Source organism: Syngnathus typhle, linkage group LG2, assembly GCF_033458585.1.
Source record: "Syngnathus typhle isolate RoL2023-S1 ecotype Sweden linkage group LG2, RoL_Styp_1.0, whole genome shotgun sequence".
In the NCBI taxonomy this organism is placed as follows: domain Eukaryota; kingdom Metazoa; phylum Chordata; class Actinopteri; order Syngnathiformes; family Syngnathidae; genus Syngnathus; species Syngnathus typhle.
The window spans coordinates 19,477,977-19,498,417 of record NC_083739.1 but is presented as its reverse complement, the minus strand read 5'-3'; the positions used below and the strand labels follow the sequence as shown (position 1 = coordinate 19,498,417).

Sequence of the window (20,441 nt, the reverse complement as noted above, 5' to 3'; positions counted from 1 at the left end):
CTTCACACGTGTGTTCTCTTCCTGAGCGTGCCGACAAAAAAAAAAAAAACGAAACATTTTTTTACCCGAGGGCACCCATTTATTTGGAGAGGATGCAGATTTGAAATTCATGAGTGGCCTAACACACTTTTAACACTGTGTGAAATGTGAACCACATCCAGAGTAATTACATGAAAATTAATTTACACAGTACGTCCATCATTAGCCGCTTCTATTTGTGAATATTTCCAATGGAGAAAAACAACGTCTTAAAGAAGAAACTCTTTTTCATCTGCTAAATTCCTGGGCTACAATTAAAGCCTATCTCACAGATCTGGTACACAAATGTTTCTTATTTTAACCGCTATAGCTGGGATTGAAACCTCTAGTACAATATAATTATAATTTAGCCACCATTACTTTTTAATGACAATAATCATTATTACGAGACAGCAATTATTATGCAATAATCAATATATTGGAAGAAAATCCATTGGAAGATCACAATATTATTCAAGTGTGAAGGTCCCAATGGGGAGTAAAAATATTTTGACTGACGTACTTGTAGGCTTAATGCTACAAATGTAGCAAATTTCCTATAATGCCACAGCATATTGGGCATGCGTGAGTAAAAAAAAAATGTTTTTAGCGTTTGGCCAACCTACTATGTTCAAATTGAAAATGTAACAATATGTTTGGAAGTTAAGTAAATATTGTTTATTCATCATTTTGATAGTTTTATCATTATTATCATTATATTGTGGTTTTGCATCAATACATATTATTGATTTTGACTCATTCAAAATACAAAACTTCTCACCTTATACAAAAGCTGTTTGTAATCCAGGAATTTCAATGTGATTCAAGAACTGTTTGCAAGTTTACCATACATAAAAATGATAAAGGAATTATATGGAGATGTGTTTGTGTTATTGGAACACTGAAATTATGCAAATATACGTATATGGTAATGGAAAATCTGTGACTCACTTTTAAAGTACTTGTTTGCAAAGCTATTTTTTAAGGTTGTAAATATTGATTTGAATAACAATGAATTGTTTATTATTTTTTTGCTTTATTTTTTTTATAATTACCTACAATGTAAACCGGCAGCTTCAGCAAATATGTTAACTTTGTAAGTAAGTAAGTAAGTAAGTAAGTAAGTAAGTAAGTAAGTAAGTAAGTAAGTAAGTAAGTAAGTAAGTAAGTAAGTAAGTAAGTAAGTAAATAAATAAATAAATAAATAAATAAATAAATAAATAAATAAATAAATAAATAAATAAATAAATAAATAAATATTCAAAATTGGCCAGGCTTAAATAAGCTTTGGCATTTGCCTGTGCCATTCGCTCACTAAGATTTGATTAGTGGGAACTAATATCATATAATCACAACATTATGCTTCCATACTGAGTTTCCTGCTAAATTAATTTTGTCTTTTAAGAAGTTCTAGCTAGCATAATAAACTTCTTAATTCAAGTAAAACATACTAATGAACAAATTCTGCAGCAAGTATAAAAAGTGTGCATCATCACTCACCAGTGTAGTCCTCACGGCAGATGCACGTGTAGCCTCCCTCTTTGCGGGCGCACACCCCTCCGTTCAGGCAGGGGTTGGAGTAGCAAAGATTGATCTCGGTCTCACAGTAGTCACCGGTGAAGCCCACGGGGCAGCGGCAGCGCAGGCCGGCAATGGGATGAATGGGTCGGAACAAGATGGAAGGTGAGGAGATGAAGGGGGCAGAACTATTGAAGCGCAACACGGAGATGCACTTCATATAGTTCTGACACGGTTCACGTAGACACACGTTGTCGTCAAATGGAAGGACCTGAGGGTACAGAAAAGGTCCAAAGAAAGAAAGAAACTGATCACAGGATGTCAAAGCATCTTCAGATATGATGTAGATATGCCCTCATGAAGTTTAGGTATAACATCTGAGCCTATCCATTACAGGTGTCATGTTCCCATTCAGTTTATGTGGCTGGCGAAAGCTTGCAACAAATTTTCCTTGACTTCTGTTTCAAAACTGGTTATCGACCATGGAAATGAGAACCAAAAACATTCTGATTGATCACTTGGTCAGAGCTATTGGGTGATGTCATTATCATTAGTTCATAGCTTATCTGTCCACAATTACGCCTTTGTATGCTGGAGGGAAATCTAATACAGTCAATACTATGGCTGCAATTCAAGGTGAACACAAAAAAGAAAATATGTTTGATGCACAACAGCATTAGTGCTCCTCACATCTTTTTTTTCATTATTTGTGAATCAATGCATGTCTCTCAGCATATCTTTTGTCATGTGGGCGTACAATAGTATAGACGCACGGTACAAGTAGCCTATGTAAATTGATTGCATTCAAACTGCACCTTTCTCCTTTCAAGGTTAAACTCCTTTTCATAGTTTATGTTGCCATGGGAACAAAAATAAACGTAGCAAATGTGTTGGGAGTTTCTTGCAGGGTTACAAACCTCCATCTGTGTGAGCGAGGTCAACCGGGGCCTGTTCAGATACAGTTGTTCCTCCAGGGCCTCGGAAGGAAAGAAGTGTCCTCCTGGGAGCGCAGCGGAGAAGCTCACGTTCAGGATCCCTCCCGATGCCGCGTCCATATCCGGCTGGATGTTGAAGACGAAAACATCCTCGACGGGCACCGAAAGAACCGCCGACACACCCTCCAGGAAGTGACCCAGTAGCGGTGAGAGGAAGTGCTCCTGGGACATGTTCTGCAGGCGGACGGTGACGCTGCTGCCCAGCATGTCCTCGGTAATGATGAGGACACGAAGGACGCAGTGCGCTGAAATGCTGTGGACACCATCTGTAAAAAGGTAAAAAGGAAAAACAACAAGATTTATTAAAACATTCATAAGGATGGTTTGAGGGGAGTAACTAGGAGTTGACGAATGAAGACACTACAGTGCAAAGAGAGAATTCATCAAATTCAGGGTATAGCAAAGAGAATGTGCAAGAGGGGTCTATAATGTGCAATATGTTAGACAAATAGCTCAGAAAAATAACAAAACAACCATTAATAGTCATAAATGGATGGATGGATGGATGGATGGATGGATGGATGGATGGATGGATGGATGGATGGATGGATGGATGGATATGCAGTGCTACAGCTAGTTTGCAGGCCTTTGGCAACCGGCCAACCCACTGCCATTGGAATATGTAATGCGATTGGCGGAGGAAAAATGACCACTCCCAAGGAAGATAATCAAGACGAGAGGTACTCTATGTGACTGAAGACACAGTGGGGATGACAGATTGTGCACGGTTGGTGAAAGTGGTGGATGGCTCACGTACAATTAGTGAAAAATAAATAAACAAGGACACAGTATACTTGAATTAAAAAACAAAAATCTTATTGAACAGGAATATGGAAGAACAAATCATAACAAAATGATGACTGAAGGATCATCAAATATACAGTCAGTGTAATAGTATTACGAATCACTGGCTTTTATTAGCTCATTTTCCCGCTAAAATATTCAAACGATTAAATTCATCTTGTAATCTGTTAATTCAAAAATAAATAAACAGAGAGAATCGCTGAATTTGGTAAGAAAAAAAACAAGTGAAAGCAACAGAAGGAGAGTAGGCTAAAAAAAAAATGGAGAGAAAAGCGAGGATAGGGGTTGGCCGGTGGTGGCAGCTGGTTTGATTACCGGATTATGAGGAGCCTCACTCCCTGCTGACCTCTAAGACACGCACACACATAGACGAAGGCAGTAAATAAGAAGCCAGAAGAGTCCCTGACTTTAACACGAAGAAAAATTGATGGTTACAGGCTAGATAGACTTATTATGTAGTCACAACTGATAGCTCAGCTCACACAGCACGTTTCAACAAACAACATCTCATCATCCTCAACTTCAGAGGGCAACATTATTTCATTATTGTCATCACGCCATGTCACACAAATTGAAGATGATCTCCTATTGTTATTTAAATGGGGGAAATTTTGAGAATGACTGGATAATCTGCTGGAGGAGGATTTAATCACACATGCGCACACACATTCACACATTTTGTTTGGACATCCATTGTTTAGTACGTGTTGGCGACAAAATCTCCGCCAGCATCACGCTGAGCACGGGGGCCCCCCAAGGCTGCGTGCTCAGTCCGCTGCTCTTCACCCTCCTGACGCATGACTGCACTGCAACCTACAGCGACAACCGTATCGTGAAGTTTGCTGACGACACGACTCTGGTGGGTCTCATCACTAAGGGAGACGAGACTCAATACAGGCTGGAGGTTGACCTTCTGACCACGTGGTGCAGGGACAACAACCTCCTGCTGAACGTCGACAAGACCAAGGAGATTGTTGTGGACTTCCGGAAGGGTCACACCCAACACCTGCCGCTGACCATCGACGGTGCTGTGGTGGAGCGAGTGAGCAGCGCCAAGTTCCTGGGGGTGCACATCAGTGAGGATCTCTCCTGGTCCACCAACACCGCGTCACTGGCAAAGAAAGCCCAGCGCCGCCTGTACTTCCTGCGGAAACTCAGGCGAGCGAGCGCTCCTCCGGCCGTCATGACTGCATTTTACCGCGGCACCATTGAGAGCGTCCTCTCCAGCTGTATTGCTGTTTGGGGTGGCGGCTGCACTGACTACAACTTGAAGGCCCTGCAGCGCATAGTGAACACTGCTGGTAAGATTGCTGGTGCTTCGCTCCCCTCCTTGAAGGACATTTACACCTCCCATCTCACCCGCAAGGCGACCACGATTGTGAGTGATGCGAGTCACCCCGCTCACTCTTTGTTCGAGCTTCTGCCCTCTGGGAAGAGGTACAGAAGCCTGCGCTCCCGCACCTCCAGACTCTCAAACAGCTTCATACTCCAGGCTGTTAGGATCCTGAACTCGCTCCCCCGTTCTGCGTAGCGTCCTGTACTTTTACTGTCTGAACTGTCTGAATGCACACTGGCTCTTATTATTTATTATTTGTTATTACTCTTATTTATTGTTTGTGCCTTTTTGTTTATGATGTTTTTTACTTTTGCGCTATGCTTGCTGGCTCCGTTGTTTATTGTGTTATCTGTTTATTTATTATTTATTCATCACTCTTACTATTGATTGTTTGAATTTTTGCCTTCTTGTTTTTATATTGTGTCGCGTACATGTATGTCTATCGTGTTATGTGTCTCGTCACCGTGGGATAGAGAAAAACGTAATTTCGGTCTCTTTGTGTGTTGTGACATGTGGAGAGATTGACAATAAAGCTGACTTTGACTTTGACTTTGACTTTAGCTATTAAATAATAATTAAAATAATTGACTGCTCTTGAGTTGTGGGTATACTGTCTCCTGCTACATTTTGTTAATAGTCATGATGGATAACGCATAAAAAAAATCTCACATTAATCTCTTAGTAGATTTGTGCAGTAGTTTTAGTTTACTCATTTCTCAATTAAAAGACAAGGGGAGGCTTGAAAAGAAGCAAATTAAAGCAATCTGAGAACACCATTGGATATTGAAACAGCTAAATGCTTTGTTGTGGTGCGAAATATTAAAACAAAACGTCCATCATGACTTCTGGAAAAATAAAGACCATTTCTCATCTTTTCTATGAATTACATTGCGTTTAGGTGTGATGTTGGAAGTTATTCAAATTTGGGTGAAGATTGAAATACAAAAGAACACAACATGTCTCGCTCTACTCTCTGGCCTCGCAATAAGCAGTTATGACTCTCTGATGAAGGTTAAGTCTAAGCTTGGTTCAGTAGCGCATGAGACTTTGACTGACACTTCGGAAATCCATCATCAGACATTCAATGACACTTGAACATACAAGGTCAAACATCATCTCAAGCAAAGATGCGAGTGCCTGCAGAGTGCAGCACAAGTCGCTTCAAATGTGGGAAAAAAAACAAAAAACTATAGCTTGCAACTCTTACGCCGTCGAGAAGAGAGATTACTGCTGCTGGGTGATACCATCATTTATTCATTCAGAAATATATATCCAACTTTGCGATAGAAAGCCATGGAACCAGAGTGAAGCACTCTGATAGATACAAAGAGAGGACAGGTGATTTTGCACATAAGAAAATCCAAGTCATAAATAATTCATCAGCCTTTCTGATGCTTTAGCGTGCATGGAAACAATAAAACATTAATATCTTACAAAGGCCATAAATAGAAAGTTACTTTGGTATATGTTGTTGAACAAAAGATTTTTTAATAACTTGGCAAAAGCCTTTTTGACCCGTGTGGACATGAAGACGTCCTATTCCCCTTGAAAAGCCGCAGAGTGCTTATAAAGCCTTTAAAGAATGAACACGCTGATGCAGAATCACCAGTAAAGTCCCACTGGTGCCAGAACACCAAGCGGGTCCAATAAGTGTTCTGCTTTTAAGGATTGAGGATTCAAGCGCTATCTCACGTTGCCAGGTAGCTTGACTAATAGCGCGCTGAAAGCTCCTTGAATGTCAGAGTCTCCCAAGCTAACATCTAGCTACGGCGGATGCAAATAGTCTGCAAAGTCAAGTTCAATGAAACGCCATAGTTGCAGCTGAAAGCAGACAGGAAAATGTTTTTTTGGAGGGGGGGCAAAATGGAAACAAATCATCTACCTAATGCGATTATGAAAATTTGGAAAGTTGAAAGCCCCTGAGGTCATTTGGAATTCAACCAACATTTCTGAGAAAAATGATGAGGGAACCGCTGCCAAGCAGGAGGTCTTTGCATACCTCAATTCAGTGACAATGAACTCTGCATATTCAAAAGGAGTTGGCCTAACACGATGTGTCAAGTGAAAATAATCTGAGGAGAAAAGAAGCGAGGTTACCTTGGCCAAGAGATTAAGATCAAAGCTCAACACCGCGGGGATGCTGGTTCAACATCATCGACCGGTAGACGATTGTGGCAAAAAAAAAAAAAGATTTAGCAAGCGTAGACAGACTTGAGAGGATGCAGTAATCGACCATCAAGCCCCAACAGTCTCAGGACCCCCAGCTGTGCTGTCCTTGAGCAAAACATCGATACCGTGAACCGCTCCCCGGGTGTCAAATCACTCCCCGCTGATCCACTTTGTCATCATTGCCGTTACCAGGTGATTGGATTTGAGTTGTCAAAATTAGATGTCTTTCCGCGGTCAACTTGTTTTGCAGTTGTATGACAATTAAGAACGTTGTAAATCAGATGGATGAGCTGCATCTACAAATCATTCGGCCTTCATAAAACAATATATTCACTGTTGTTTACACATTACATTTATCTTTACACTTGTATGGCCACAACAAATGTGAAAATTGTACTTGGAAAATTAAAGTCAATAATAAATTACAGTATAATGGAATGAGGCATTGACTGTAGAACGGCACCAATAATGGCGCACTTGGTCGCAAGTTTGCATACAAAAGAAACACAAGGTATTATTTTTCAGAAACAGCATTTTTCCACCAACATAAAGGAAATCCTTTCACAAGACACGTTTGGTCTCTTAAGGGAGACTTGCGCCGTGGTTTAACAAGCAATCTTACCCACCAGAAATTGTAAGCCTCATTCAGTGAGTCCTAAATTATAAAATTCTGGCCCTAGATGTGGAAGAAATGTGCTTTTCATTTTCAGGGCATGCATTACTCATGAACAGTAGGTAAAAAATTGAATGAGTGTGTTCAAGCCTATAACTTTTTCTACATACAAAACAGGAGACAAAAGTAATTTTTGTTGCCATGGTACTATTGTAAACATTGATATTCGTAAGACATAGGGACCTGCAAACCAGTTTGGCACTTTAAATGAATAACTGTACATGACTAAGAACCAGTAGAAGAAATGCACTTCATTGATTTGCCTAACATCAGAATGAAATGCAAAAAGAAGTTGGTGAGCGATATAATCCGTTTTGTTTAAATTAATACTTTCTCTCATCATATGATGTCAAGTTCATGGGATGTACTGTAGATGTAGCAGACACGTCTGACAGGATTAAATACTTAAAAGGCCCCTCTTGCTTTTCTCATTCATATTCACCCGTACTGTTGTGGTTGAGATTCTGGCTGAGTATCTGCTCATTTAAGAGATTGGGATTAAGAGTAAAAACCCAAAGGAGGAGATTTATTACAACTAGCATGCAAACCCGTTTAAAAAAAATGCAAAAATTGGATTTAGGGTGAACAAAAGCCATTTGCTGCTTCTCAGAAATACACAAAATGTCTGTCATGGTGCCTTCAGCCCATTAGTGTTCAGGCCATGTCGACCCAATAGGATGGGTTCAATCCCTTTTTACACGGCGCTGTCAACATGGTTTTGTTCGACCCTCCCCTCCCTCTTGCCAGAAAAGCCCCCAAGTGCATGAGAAGGTTGACCTCACAACACACTGCTGAGACAGATAAGACAAGGTACGCTGAGCTCTGCATTTGACAGCCAGAAAGAATGAAAATCTCACAAAAGTTAACAATAGTCAACTTGTTTGACGATTCAGAATGTTCCTTTGATTATTGTCCGTACATCAATATGTCACTGATGATTATTTTGATTATTAGGCCCCACAATAGATTATCTCTAATTTCTTTGTTGTTGTTTTTTGAATATGAACACACTGGACTTCAGAAGCGATATGTTGTGTTGTATCCAAGGTTATAGTGGCTTTGTGCTTTGTTGTTGTTTCTCTGCAACATTTGTCAACACTAAAATGGGTCATATCAATTTATACTAAAAAATGTATACTGCAAAATATAGTCTCTGTATCACTGCAAAACACACACACGCGCGTGCACATGCAGCTCAGCCACTGGCTGGACTGCTGGTTTCTGCTCTGTTTGTTTTGAAAGCCTTTCAAGGCCTGAGGTCAGTGATTATACTAAAAGTGGAACTCAGTTGAAAAAACACACACACACATATGCACAGGGCAACCCCGGCAACATTAGGGTTCAAAGCAGCCTTTTACAACAAAAGCTTTAATCCTTTACATTAAACCGGATAGTACGTTGCACTGACACAAAAGCCATCTCGCCCGTTAAGTCTCTGCCCATTAGCCCATATCATACTTCCACACACGCTGTGTCTGTTGTACTTCCTAGGTTGATCTACAACCTCACACAAATCCGCACAACTCCGACCTCTGACATGCACGTGACAGCAGTTAGCAGCTGGAATGTGGCGGCTGCCAACATCCTATTTGTGTCTTCCTTTTGTTTTGTTGCTGCAGCTGGAATTTTTTTCCTCCAAATGTAAAAATACTTCATTTTATATCAGGGATATTTTCTTGAATATTATTTTTTCTGATGACTTTTACTCCCAATGTGAAAACATATCTTTACTTTCTACTTTGTCAAACTAGGTCTGTTACTTTTTTCATTCTCCACGTATCACAAAAATTATGTCAAATGGAAAAATAGAGATCCTTGCATCTTTTAAGGTGGAAAAATGACACTGAGAAATGTGAACCAGGGAGCATTAACGACAACGGAAACGATTTGAAGCAAGATATGCCCTATTATAGAACATTTTTATTTCGCAAAATTGTTTGATGTCTGCTCGAAGAACATATCAATACCAGCTACCGCATTCAACAGTTATCTGTTCAAACTATTTTATGTTTTTTGCATTAGCAGGTTGGCTTCAGGAGTTATCAAAATGAGTATTGTGCATAACTGACAGTAAAAAAAAAAATCTACATTTTTCTACTGTTTAATTGTGAAAATCCATTGATGAATGCATGGAGAGTGTGCTCCTCTCGAGCAAACCGAGTACATATGCAGGCCATTGAAGCTACTGCCAGGGTCTCAGGTCTCAGGCTATGGCATGATTGCTGGCCACAAACAACCCAAAAAAAAAGGTGACATCTGGTCCATTGAACCGATGGCGGGGTGCGGAAACTGGGACTTGCTGCACCACCTGAGAAATATTTAACGTCTGGCAAGCGACTGTGGACCAGGGGAAGATCTAATGGCCTCTAGTGGGCTGGCGAAAGCACTCTTTGGTGGACTTAGAACAGGCTCGACGTGTACAGTATGGATACTCTATAGTCAATGCATGCAGGTGGCTGTGGTTGCAGAGTCAACATGCTCATGAGGTTTGAACTTTTGCTTTTACATAATGGCCTGCATTCCCTGAATGAGACTGCATATTACATGAGGATGGCACTCAGTACAGCATAGACCTCAACCAAGGCTCAATTAGACCTACAACAAACTCTGGCATTACTTGAGCAGCAGTTGAGAAAACCACTAAAAGTCTCACAACACAAAACATAAGTGGGGGGAAACGGGAAATGTTGGATCGGCCACAGCTTGTAATGTGGTAGCGTCTTCCTTGACCCACACTGTAATGGAGTATGTGAAAAATCACATTTGCTTGGTTGTTTGTTTGGTTGGTTTTGGTCTATTTTCCATGCAAATGTGTTTAAGTGCAGTAAGAACTAAGCTTTTACTATCTTTTTAAAGGACAATATTTTTGATACACCCTTTACATTCTAATTGTTCTGCTGAGAACATTTGTTGTTGTCTTCTTGTACAGCAAAATTGTGCTATACCACTTTGGGGGGAACATTATTTACCATTGATGTCCCCAGAACAAATTGCATTTTCTTTTTTTGTCCTCCAGCAAAGCCTTGCCTCTGAGAGTTGGCGAGTGCAACCAAAGCCGTTCTTGGCCACTTGGTCTTTTTTTTCTCTCCCTCTCTCTCTCTCTCTCTTTGATCAAGGGCACCTTGAGCTGACACCCTTTGTGGTGCCACTCTACAATAAAAACATGATTTGTCTGCAGTCTACTGGCTGACCCTGCAGCAAGATGCATAATCGTGTGTGTAAAAACTGGCTAAACATGAATGGGCAACGCATTTCAACAACAATGAAGTGCAAACATGGGAATTATATCAATAGTGTAGAAACTGAGAGAAAGACCTAGAGAGGCCAAGTTAAAAAGAGAGAGGAGTGCAGCCCCTACGCTCTCTGCCATGCACAGATACTATTGACTAAAGGATGTGAATACCCTCTGAAGCACAAAGCTTTTGAGCCACCTGAGAGTACGTACTTTGTAATCTGAAAACGGGGAAAATAAACACACAAATTTGATTTATATTGTAAAAAAAACAAAAAAACTTTTGCCTGCTCTCAGCTACAGTATACACATCTCTTGCACAGGTATGCAAGTACACACACCATCGAGGAACAACACAAATACGGGGATAAGAATCGTGGAAAGTCAAGAAAAAAAAATCCATGCAGAAGAAGCAACCCAGGAGATGTTTGGAGGATAACAGTGAAGTTCTGAGAAGGGAGAAGAGAGTTCAATTGAAAGTGTATAGTCATATAAGGTGAGAGAAGAGCACATTGAAGACTGAGGGACCAAAAAGACCAGCGAGACAACTAGTAGGAATAATTCATCCACACGTCCATGCATATAGAGAATAAAAAAAAGACCAGCAATCATAGACACACGCGCGCAGAGCAAGCGAGAGAGAGAAAGTGACAGCGATGCTCCGAGCCTGACTGGCGCAAAATGTAGTTTCATTATAAGCGCATAACTGTCACATCCTGGAGGGGAAAGATAGTGGGAGAATCTTATATGTGAGTCAGTTTTAAAAAGCTGAATGCTCTGTGGAACGAGTCAGTGGGGCACCGTTTTGGCACATTTACAAGTCCGGTATGCACACATATGCTCATTTAGTATCTGGACTGATTCCCATTAATAAATGAAACTTACATTTCTCACTGCACATGACACAAAAGACACAATACCTACACATGCAGTGCTATAACTGCTGAGAAACATCACCAAAAATGAAATTGGGAAATCATTGAAATACTTGAGATTTTTCACCCTAAAGGAAGGCCATAAATCCTTGCAATTTAGTACATAGCGTAACCAGTGAAATGACTGAATGGTTCACGGCATTATGGTTGAGTCAATTAGATCCGATTTGTAACATTAATAACAAAAGATGTGCTGTTAAATAATTCAAACACTATGTAGAAATGGACTCCACACCTTACTCACTCACTGTTTGACCTGCAGTCATTCATTGTCTAACTACCCCATTTGACTGTCAGCTGAATTCTCTGCTGTTTAAAAAACACGGAAAAATGAGTAATGTATAAATTGATGCAGTCACTGCTAATTATGGTACAAAAGTTTGAGAATTTAATCGAATATACACATGCTCACAAGCTCACACACACTCTCCCGAGACTGCGCTTTAAAAAGACAACTTAACCAACCTTCAAAGCATTCGTTTTTTGCACAGTCTACTTTTAAGGCAAAATGTTTGCAAACTCTCCATGAATGTTGACATTTACAACTTTACCCAATGTATAGAAGTGCTCCAACAATGTAACAGGTTTGATCACACACCATTCCATCGTTCAAAAAATTCCTTCTTTTCGGGCTTTTCGGTTATCTTCATGGTATTTGTCACAGTGGACTGCTACACATACTTCCCTCCCGTGTCAAGCTCTCTTACCTGTGACAGTGATCAGCATGGGAGCCACCAGAGGCCTGTTATTATCCAGTTTACGGCTCAGTCGGATCTCCCCGCTGGTGTGATTGAGCAGCAGCAGGTGAAGCTCGTTCCCCCTGTCAATCGTGTAGTACAGCCGGTCCGACACGTCAGGATCGTTGGCGGGGACTCTCCCAATTATCCCGTTGGGGAAACTGTTTGAACGGTTTGACACAAAGTTGTTGAAAATAATTTGGAAGTCCTGCAGACTGGGTTTGTTGTCATTCTGGTCCACCAATTTGATTCGTATGGTAGCCCGGCTCACTAGAGGTGCTGAGGTGGCCTGCACTACGATGACGTACTCATTGCGAGCCTCATAGTCAAGATCAATAAGTGATGTCAGCTCCCCTGAGAAGATGTCCATCTGGAATATCTCTGGAATGTTGCCCTCCACGATTTGGTACATAATTTGGGCATTGGCGCCCTCGTCCGGGTCCGTGGCGGTGATCTGTGCCACCACCGAGCCCACGGCACTGTTTTCCCTCACCAGAACTTCAAAGTCATCAGCAGGGAAGACCGGAGCATTATCGTTGACATCAAGAACCGTCACTTGAATGTGGACAGGTGTTCGCTGAGGAGGTACGCCTCGGTCGACAGCATATGCTGTGAGCTCATAAAATGGCACACTCTCACGGTCCAACCGGCGAATGGTTCGCACAATGCCGGATGTCGGTTCAATGGTAAAGTCTCCATCGCCGTCCTCGCCGTTTTGGAAAGTGTACTGCACGCGGCCGTTGGCGTGTGCATCTCGATCGGTGGCTGAGATTTGGAGGACGCTGGTGAAAGAAGGTGCGTCTTCGCTGACAGTTCCCTGGTATCTGGGGCTGAGGAACTGAGGTGCATTGTCATTCACATCATTGACATTCACCTCCACGTACGTGGTATCGGATTTCTGCGGTATGCCGTTGTCTTTGGCAGTTATGGCCAAAGTGTAGGTCATCTGGTCCTCATAATCAAGCTCCGTCTGCAACGTGATAGCTCCCGATGAGGGATCAATGCGAAACTGGGGGATATTGTCCTCCAGGAAGTATGTGATGCGGGCATTTTCACCGACATCGTCATCTGTTGCACTGATGACAACCACGGTGCTCCCAGCCGGCCGGTCCTCGTTCACGCTCACAGAGTAATGCGCGCTCTGGAATACAGGTCGGTGTGTGTTGGCGTCAGTGATGTTGATGTGCACCTGACAGGTGTCGTGGAGCGTGCGGTCTGAGGCAGTGACAGTTAAAACATAGCGCCGCTCTTGTTTGTAGTCCAGTGGGAGGGCCAAGGAGAGCAGCCCGGCACCCCCCGCGGTGCTGATAGCAAAGCGGTTCCTCGTGTTCCCGCCTGTGATCTGATAAGTCACCGCACTGTTGACGTCCCGATCCATAGCCGTGACCGTTACCACACTCGTTCCCACCACGGCGTCCTCATTCAGGCGGGCGTAATATTCTTTTTGCAAAAACTCGGGATGGTTATCATTAACATCCATAACTGTTATTGTAACACTTGCCGTGGCAGAAAGAGGTGGCATTCCGTAGTCCCTGGCCTCCACACCAAAGAAATAGTGCTCAACAGATTCCCTGTCAAGAATGGATTTGACGGTGACCCAGCCCGTCGCAGAATTGATGACAAACGGTGTGTCGGAACCGGTGCCGGTCAATCTGTATTCCAGACGGGCATTGTCACCAGCATCGGTATCGATGGCTTGGATGTGGAGGATAGAACTTCCCACTGGTGAACTTTCAAGCACGGATGCTTGAAACGGTGTGGAGACAAAGATGGGCGGATTGTCATTGACGTCGGTTACCTGCACACTTACGATGCCAGTGTTGTTGGAAAGTGGCGGTCGGCCATTGTCTTGCGCACGGACACGGAGCGTGTACTCTCGCTCGGCCTCGTAATCCAGGGGCGCCACCACCTGGATTTCCCCTGTGACACTGTCGATGGAAAACTGCCCACGGCTGTTCCCGCTGATGATGTTATAGTGAACCGCAGCGTTACTATCTTTATCCCGGTCTGTGGCACTCACACGGAGGATTTCCGAGTGAGGTCTCACGTCCTCCTTGACCGCCACAACATAACGCTTCTCGCTAAATTGTGGCACATTGTCATTTTCGTCCAACACGGTGATGAAAACTTTAACTGTTGTTGAGCGCGCACTCGGTTCCTTGCCTTGGTCGCTCGCTTCCACCTGGAGCGTGTAGTGCTCGTTTGTTTCCCGGTCAACAACTCCACGGGTCATGATGAGCCCCGATCGTGGGGCTATCTCAAAAGCAGCTTTCCCAATTGTGGCGGAGTCGCCGACAAAGCGGTAACGAATATCGGCATTGGCCTGGGAGTCTAAATCTGTTGCTCTCAACTGAAGGATGGGGTACCCTTCCTCGACATTCTCCCTGATGGTCTCCCGGTACTCTGTCTGCTCGAAAATAGGAGCGTGATCATTGCGATCTGCAACTTTAATAGCTACCATTGTGGTGGCAGAGAGACGAGGGGAGCCATGATCGGTTCCAGTGATTCGGAAATAATGTTGATCCATGTGTTCTCGATCTAAAATCTGCGTGGAGGTGATCAGGCCAGTATCAGGGTGGATGTGGAAATAGTCAGACGACCGGCTGTTCATCAGCGGTGCCATGCTGTAGCTCACCCTGCCGGCATCCCCCGCATCGGGATCTGTGGCAATAATGACAATAACAGAGGTCCCAGGGGGCTGGTTTTCAGCTATTTCTACTTGGTAGTTATACAGGGAGAAATGAGGATGTCTGTTAGCTGCCCGTCGAGAGCGAGACCACGGCATCAAAACCTTGTCCGTCCTTTCTTCCCGCGAGGTTTTATCATCTCTCTCTATTATCAGCCTTTCCAGGCTCCTCTCTCCCCTTGAACTGTGCCACTCTTCAGCTTCTCCCTCTGGCTCCCTCTCAACCTTGTGGCTTTCGTCAACCATGCTCTCTTTCTTGCATCTTTCCATATTTGACTGCGTGATGGTGGCGGTGCTGCTGAACCTATCCTGACCCTTCCCTCCCTCTACCTCTCTCTCCTCAGTTTGGCCTAGCTTTGTTGTCCCCTTTTCGTTCTGCCTCTCTCCCCATGGTCCTTTCCCTCCCATTAACTCGCCCTCCCCCACCTGTAATTTTCTTCCCCTAGCAGGGCCCTCCAGCCCGTCCCTCTCAGCCTCGCCCTCCCTTCTCGCTCCTCCTTCAACCCCCATCTGCCGCCTTTCTAATGGTCTGACGTCATCTAACAGCCTTTGCTCACTGGACATAATTATTTCTGATTCACCAAAACCGTGTATTGCCTTCCCCCCCTCTTCTTCTTCGTTGTTGTTATTACTGTTCATGTTGAATCCCCGCCACATAAACGTTCCAACATTCAGGGGAGCTGTCCATAGTGCTGAATCCCACTTGTCCCTCGCAGAGAGAGGCAAAAAGGGAAATTCACTAGACCAAGTGGTAAGGTGGCTTTGTGAAGCCAAAAGGGGATGTTTTGCTGAGATGAAATCATGTTGCAAAAAAGGACTTAGCTTGGTTGATTGAACAGGAAAAATCTCTTGCATAGGAAATGCTGACTCAGCTACCTCTGAAGTTACTTTAACTTTCTCATGAGATTTAAGGAGAAGTTCAGCGGGTTCAATCTCTGCATCAAGAGGTGTGTGTAAGCTTTTATGCATTTTGGTACATATAAACCACTGACCTTGCATTTCTTTGATGCTGCCTAGTCTAAATTGGATGACTGGATTTTTCTGTGTTCTCCCTCCCCCGAGACCCATAAATTCAGCAAACAATCCACAACACGTCCCTGGTCTCTTCAAATAGCAAATGCAACCGTTGGTGACCTCCCTCCTCTCTACCCAGCCTTCATAGCTCCATCTCCCGGTAGTAGCAGCAGCAGCAGCTTTCCTCTCATTATCAGCTCTACATTGTCGAGTCAGAGTCGCAAAAGCCAAATCATTAAGCGCATAATTAGATAAGTTAATGCATTTGTTGCCTTGGCTCACCCCTCCTCCTCTTCTAGCCCTCCTTTCACCCTTTTCTTTGCACCTAAACATTGTTGGGGCACTACATCTGTCCTCTTGCTCCCCCTCCAACCGGTCTTTCCTCTCCCCCCTAATGCGCTCCGTGCAGCAGGCTCCCTCAGCCCCCACTCGGATGCTGCTTGGGTCGATAACGCTGTGCCTGCCCAAATGAGAACAATTACCAGCTGGCCTCCTAACCATGCCACCACCACCATCATCGTCATCATTATACGCCTTTTGGTACTGATAACTTGAATTCTGGAAAACATTGAATGCAGGGGCGTTTAGAATGTCGTCCAATTTTGTTGCTTGGCTCCAAAGTGAATTTCTGCTGAAACAAGAGTGTGATTGAAATGTAGACTTAGAAGCTTCTGTCCACGTTGAATTGTATCCATAAAGAGAAAGGATGCGACAAGGCACAGGGTCGGGTGATGGTTTGTGAAACGTGGCGGGGGCTCCGAGTCTCCTCACCTCACGAGCCCTCTCGCGCACCTCTCCGCCACTCCTTCCTCCACTTCCGGGTGCGTCGCGCAGGCCAAATGCTCGCACAAAGGCTGCGCCACGTTCTGTTAGGTGTGGCCGTGGAAGCGCGCACGTTCCGGTAGTCCTTTGCACCGTCCGTTTTTTACCACTCTGAACCGGCGCAAAGCTGGAAGCGGCCGAGGTGGACGGCGGAACAACGCCCTTCTCCCACCCCCCAGAGCGTCTCTTGTGTGTCACACCGGGGAGGAGATGAGGAGGAGGTAGTATCGGTGGCTCGTCTCCGCACCTCCAAAAGGTCCCGACTCCTTCCCGTGCCTCCTTTCGTGGTCCCGGCATCCCTCCCGCTGCTGGTCGTTCTCCTCCCTCCGGCTCTGTCCGGCTGGCTCCCGGCGCCTCCCATTCTCGATCATACCGCTCGCTCGCTTTACCGGCATCCCGATGGCGGGGGCCCGGAGTGCCCAGGTCGGAAGACCCCGCAGCATTCCCCGTCCGCGGGGTGATGGCGAACAAAGAGCCGAGGAAGAGGAGAAGCAGGTGAAGACCCAGAGGCGAGAGCGGGGGGAAGCCCGGTAGCCGTGTAGCCATTTAGTCTCTTCCTTTCTCGGTCTCTCCCCTCCTATATCCTCCTCCACCAATCTCTCCAAAGAGACCGTCTTTCCTTCTTGCCCGATCACTTTTCTCCCCTCCACTCCACTTCCAGGAGCGCCGGCACCGCCCGAACCCTTTCCCCAGGCTCCCCCGTCTCTTCGTCAGCCTGGAGAGCTGGCATCTAAACGCTGTGATGCGTGATGCTGGGGCTGCATGCGTCAGGAGCTGCGCGGCGGCGGCAGCAGCAGCAGCATCATCTCTCCGCACCTTCACTCACATCCAACATGGCTCACACGATCACTGGTTGCCTCTCTCACTCGCATACACATACACGCGCGTTCACGCACACGCACCCCTGGCGCCGGCACAAGCCTCCAGCATCTGCACGCACACAATCAAACTCTTCTCCTCCTTCCCCTTTCTCCCCTCCCCTTTACGGCCAGCGTCTTTACCTTGAAGTGGTACAGATATCGCCCACCAAAACCGAGGGGACGTGGAGTTATCACCACTTGAACTCGTTGCAAAACCTGCACGTTTCTTGAGAAATCTAAAATTTCAATGTAAAAAAAATAGATGGACATTTAGATGCTCTGAAAGTTTGTAAACTGTGATTTGATTAATTGAAACGTTATTATTACTACTATTTCATGTTTTTATTTGAGTATTTTGCAGGATTCCTTCATTTTTGTAATGTAGCTCTTATCGAGCTTGATAACCACTAAATTTAAAAAGTCCATTTTGCGTTGTTTTTAACTGTCATATATCTTTTTTCTGTAATGTACACAATGTTCTGCTGCCTAAAAGATATTTAGAATTTAAATTACCATCAAAGCTAAGAAACGCACTCGCGCACAATAAAAGCTTTTGTGACGTGTCCTTGTGTGTGTTAGCGGGTTTGTGTTTGCGCACGCGTGTGTGCACGCAAGTGTGTGTGCGTGTTCGTGCATTTATTAAATCTGAATGTCCACATGCTTGTCCACGGTATCATATCATTATAAAAGAAAATCCACAGTAAATTCCAGTAGGGTGACGTAACCCTGCCAGGCAGCTCACAAGTGACGTCATTGTCTGTATTGCCATGATGAGTAAGATTTGCTTCAGTAAATATTTTAAGACCGTCAACCATAAATAAAAATGTCAACATGCATCCATCCAATATCTGAACCGCTTATTCTTGCGAGGGTCGCAGGCAATTGTCAACATATTCAAATTAGTTTACAAACAAATAATAATGATAGATTAAGTATAATTGGTCATTGGTCTGACGAAACATTTATCATTTATCACGGTTGTAAAGATAGCGCTTACGCACAACATATCAATTTAACACCAATTTGCGCATGGCTAACAGATCTTGACTGTGTTGGAGAATAGAATGAAATCACATCATGGAAATTACCCAGACTGCCTATTTTCTACAGGAAATCGTTTACCATCCCACCCACATTCATTATCAGTTAATGTTTATCCTTCCGGTTGTGTGGGAAGGTTCTTTCTCTTTCTTTTTTTTTTTTCCTAATGGGATATTGGTGGGGCTGCATTTCTCGCATTGCGTGTAAGATGAAAACACAAGGCGGCCCACCCGCTCGGAAGCTGAACAGCAGTGAAACATGGGCGAGCATGAAATCGTGTCTGTGCGCGCGTGCATGCATGCATGCGTGTGTATGTGCCTGAGTGTTTGCGCGCGTGTGGTCACCTAGGATGAAGAGCGTCACGTGGCACCATGCAATTCCAAGTCCAACTTTCCAGCAAATAGAAGCAGCTACCTGAGGGGAACATATCTTAAGAAACAACATGATATTGATTGACAAAAATGAATTTAAAAAAAATGTAAATAAAACCCATATCTTTTTATTTTCTATACCACTTATCCTGTCCAGGGTTGAAAGGCAAAAAGAAGACTACAGACTGGTCTGGTCCACAATCAATCGCAGTCTGATCACACCGACGTTGTGTGGAAAAATAATTAATGCTGAACTATGACCCTGTCGAACATAAGTGAGCAATGTCATCTGCAATATATTGAGGCACAAGATAAAACTAAACTAAGGACACGTTGCATCCATTTGGACCACTGCCATATTTGTCCTCTCTCTACCAGCACTAATAGAAACTTGGAGCATAACCACAATTACACGGTATTCCCAAAAGCACACATTCCATTTCTCAAGACGATTTAAATGCACAAAAGAAAATGTTCTTCTCTATCGGCCTCAGGAATGCCTGCAGTCTGTCCCGCAGCCTTTTGCTTTGCCAACAGGATTTGTTATTTTTTTCCCGATGTGGATGCAAGCCCATCGCACGCTTTGGTCACACAGTGTGATTACAGCAGAATGTAGGTTACTTGGCACTGGCTGGTGCCCTTAATAGGATTTGGAAGGGGCGCGTGTCAGGGGAGCACGTCGGAGGATGTCTAGTCAAGTTGTGTGACGAGGCAGCGTGTACTTTAAAACGCAGTGTGACAGTGTTGTTCTCTTCACAGACACACATATTACAGCAGCGGGATCTGGAGTCAATGACTTTGGGTGATGGACTGGTCACCACAAGGCAAAATGTGGACAATAACCATCCCTACCCATGCACGCGCGGGCAGAACAAGCAAACTCCACAAAGAAGACAGAGCCAAGAGCGAAAGGCCAAACCTCGGAAGTGTAGTGCAGACGTGCTAACCACTAAATCCCTGAAATTTACACGAAGAAAAAAAAAAAAAAACAGGCGTACGCGCTCGGTTTTAGTTAATGCAATAAATTAGTCATTAAAGTTCCCCTTTATTGGCGTCCTCATTAACTGTCAGACAAGCTCAGTGAGACTTATGCAAAGAGGTCAGTATAATTTCTGTGTCAACAGAACTCATTTGAAAATTAAAAAAAAAACAATGAAAAGACTTGCTTCATAGAGGAATACAATCTGTATTCACTGTGACGTTCTAATTTCAAAATGAATTTCCATCGGA

The 20,441-nt window shown here is 43.9% G+C and overlaps 1 protein-coding gene across 1 annotated transcript in view; it reads right to left on the bottom strand.

Annotated features, from left to right (window-relative positions):
* The window catches only part of celsr3 (cadherin, EGF LAG seven-pass G-type receptor 3), a 53,670-nt gene extending 38,251 nt beyond the window's left edge, over positions 1–15,419 (bottom strand). Inside the window, exons 1-3 of the mRNA XM_061265591.1 lie at positions 12,388–15,419; positions 2,454–2,797; positions 1,519–1,807 (exon numbers count right to left, since the gene is read on the bottom strand). Coding sequence (XP_061121575.1) covers positions 1,519–1,807; positions 2,454–2,797; positions 12,388–15,373 — 3,619 coding nt within the window. The 5' untranslated portion in view covers positions 15,374–15,419. The remainder of the gene's footprint in view (positions 1–1,518; positions 1,808–2,453; positions 2,798–12,387) is intronic.
* Between the last annotated feature and the right edge of the window lie 5,022 nt (positions 15,420–20,441).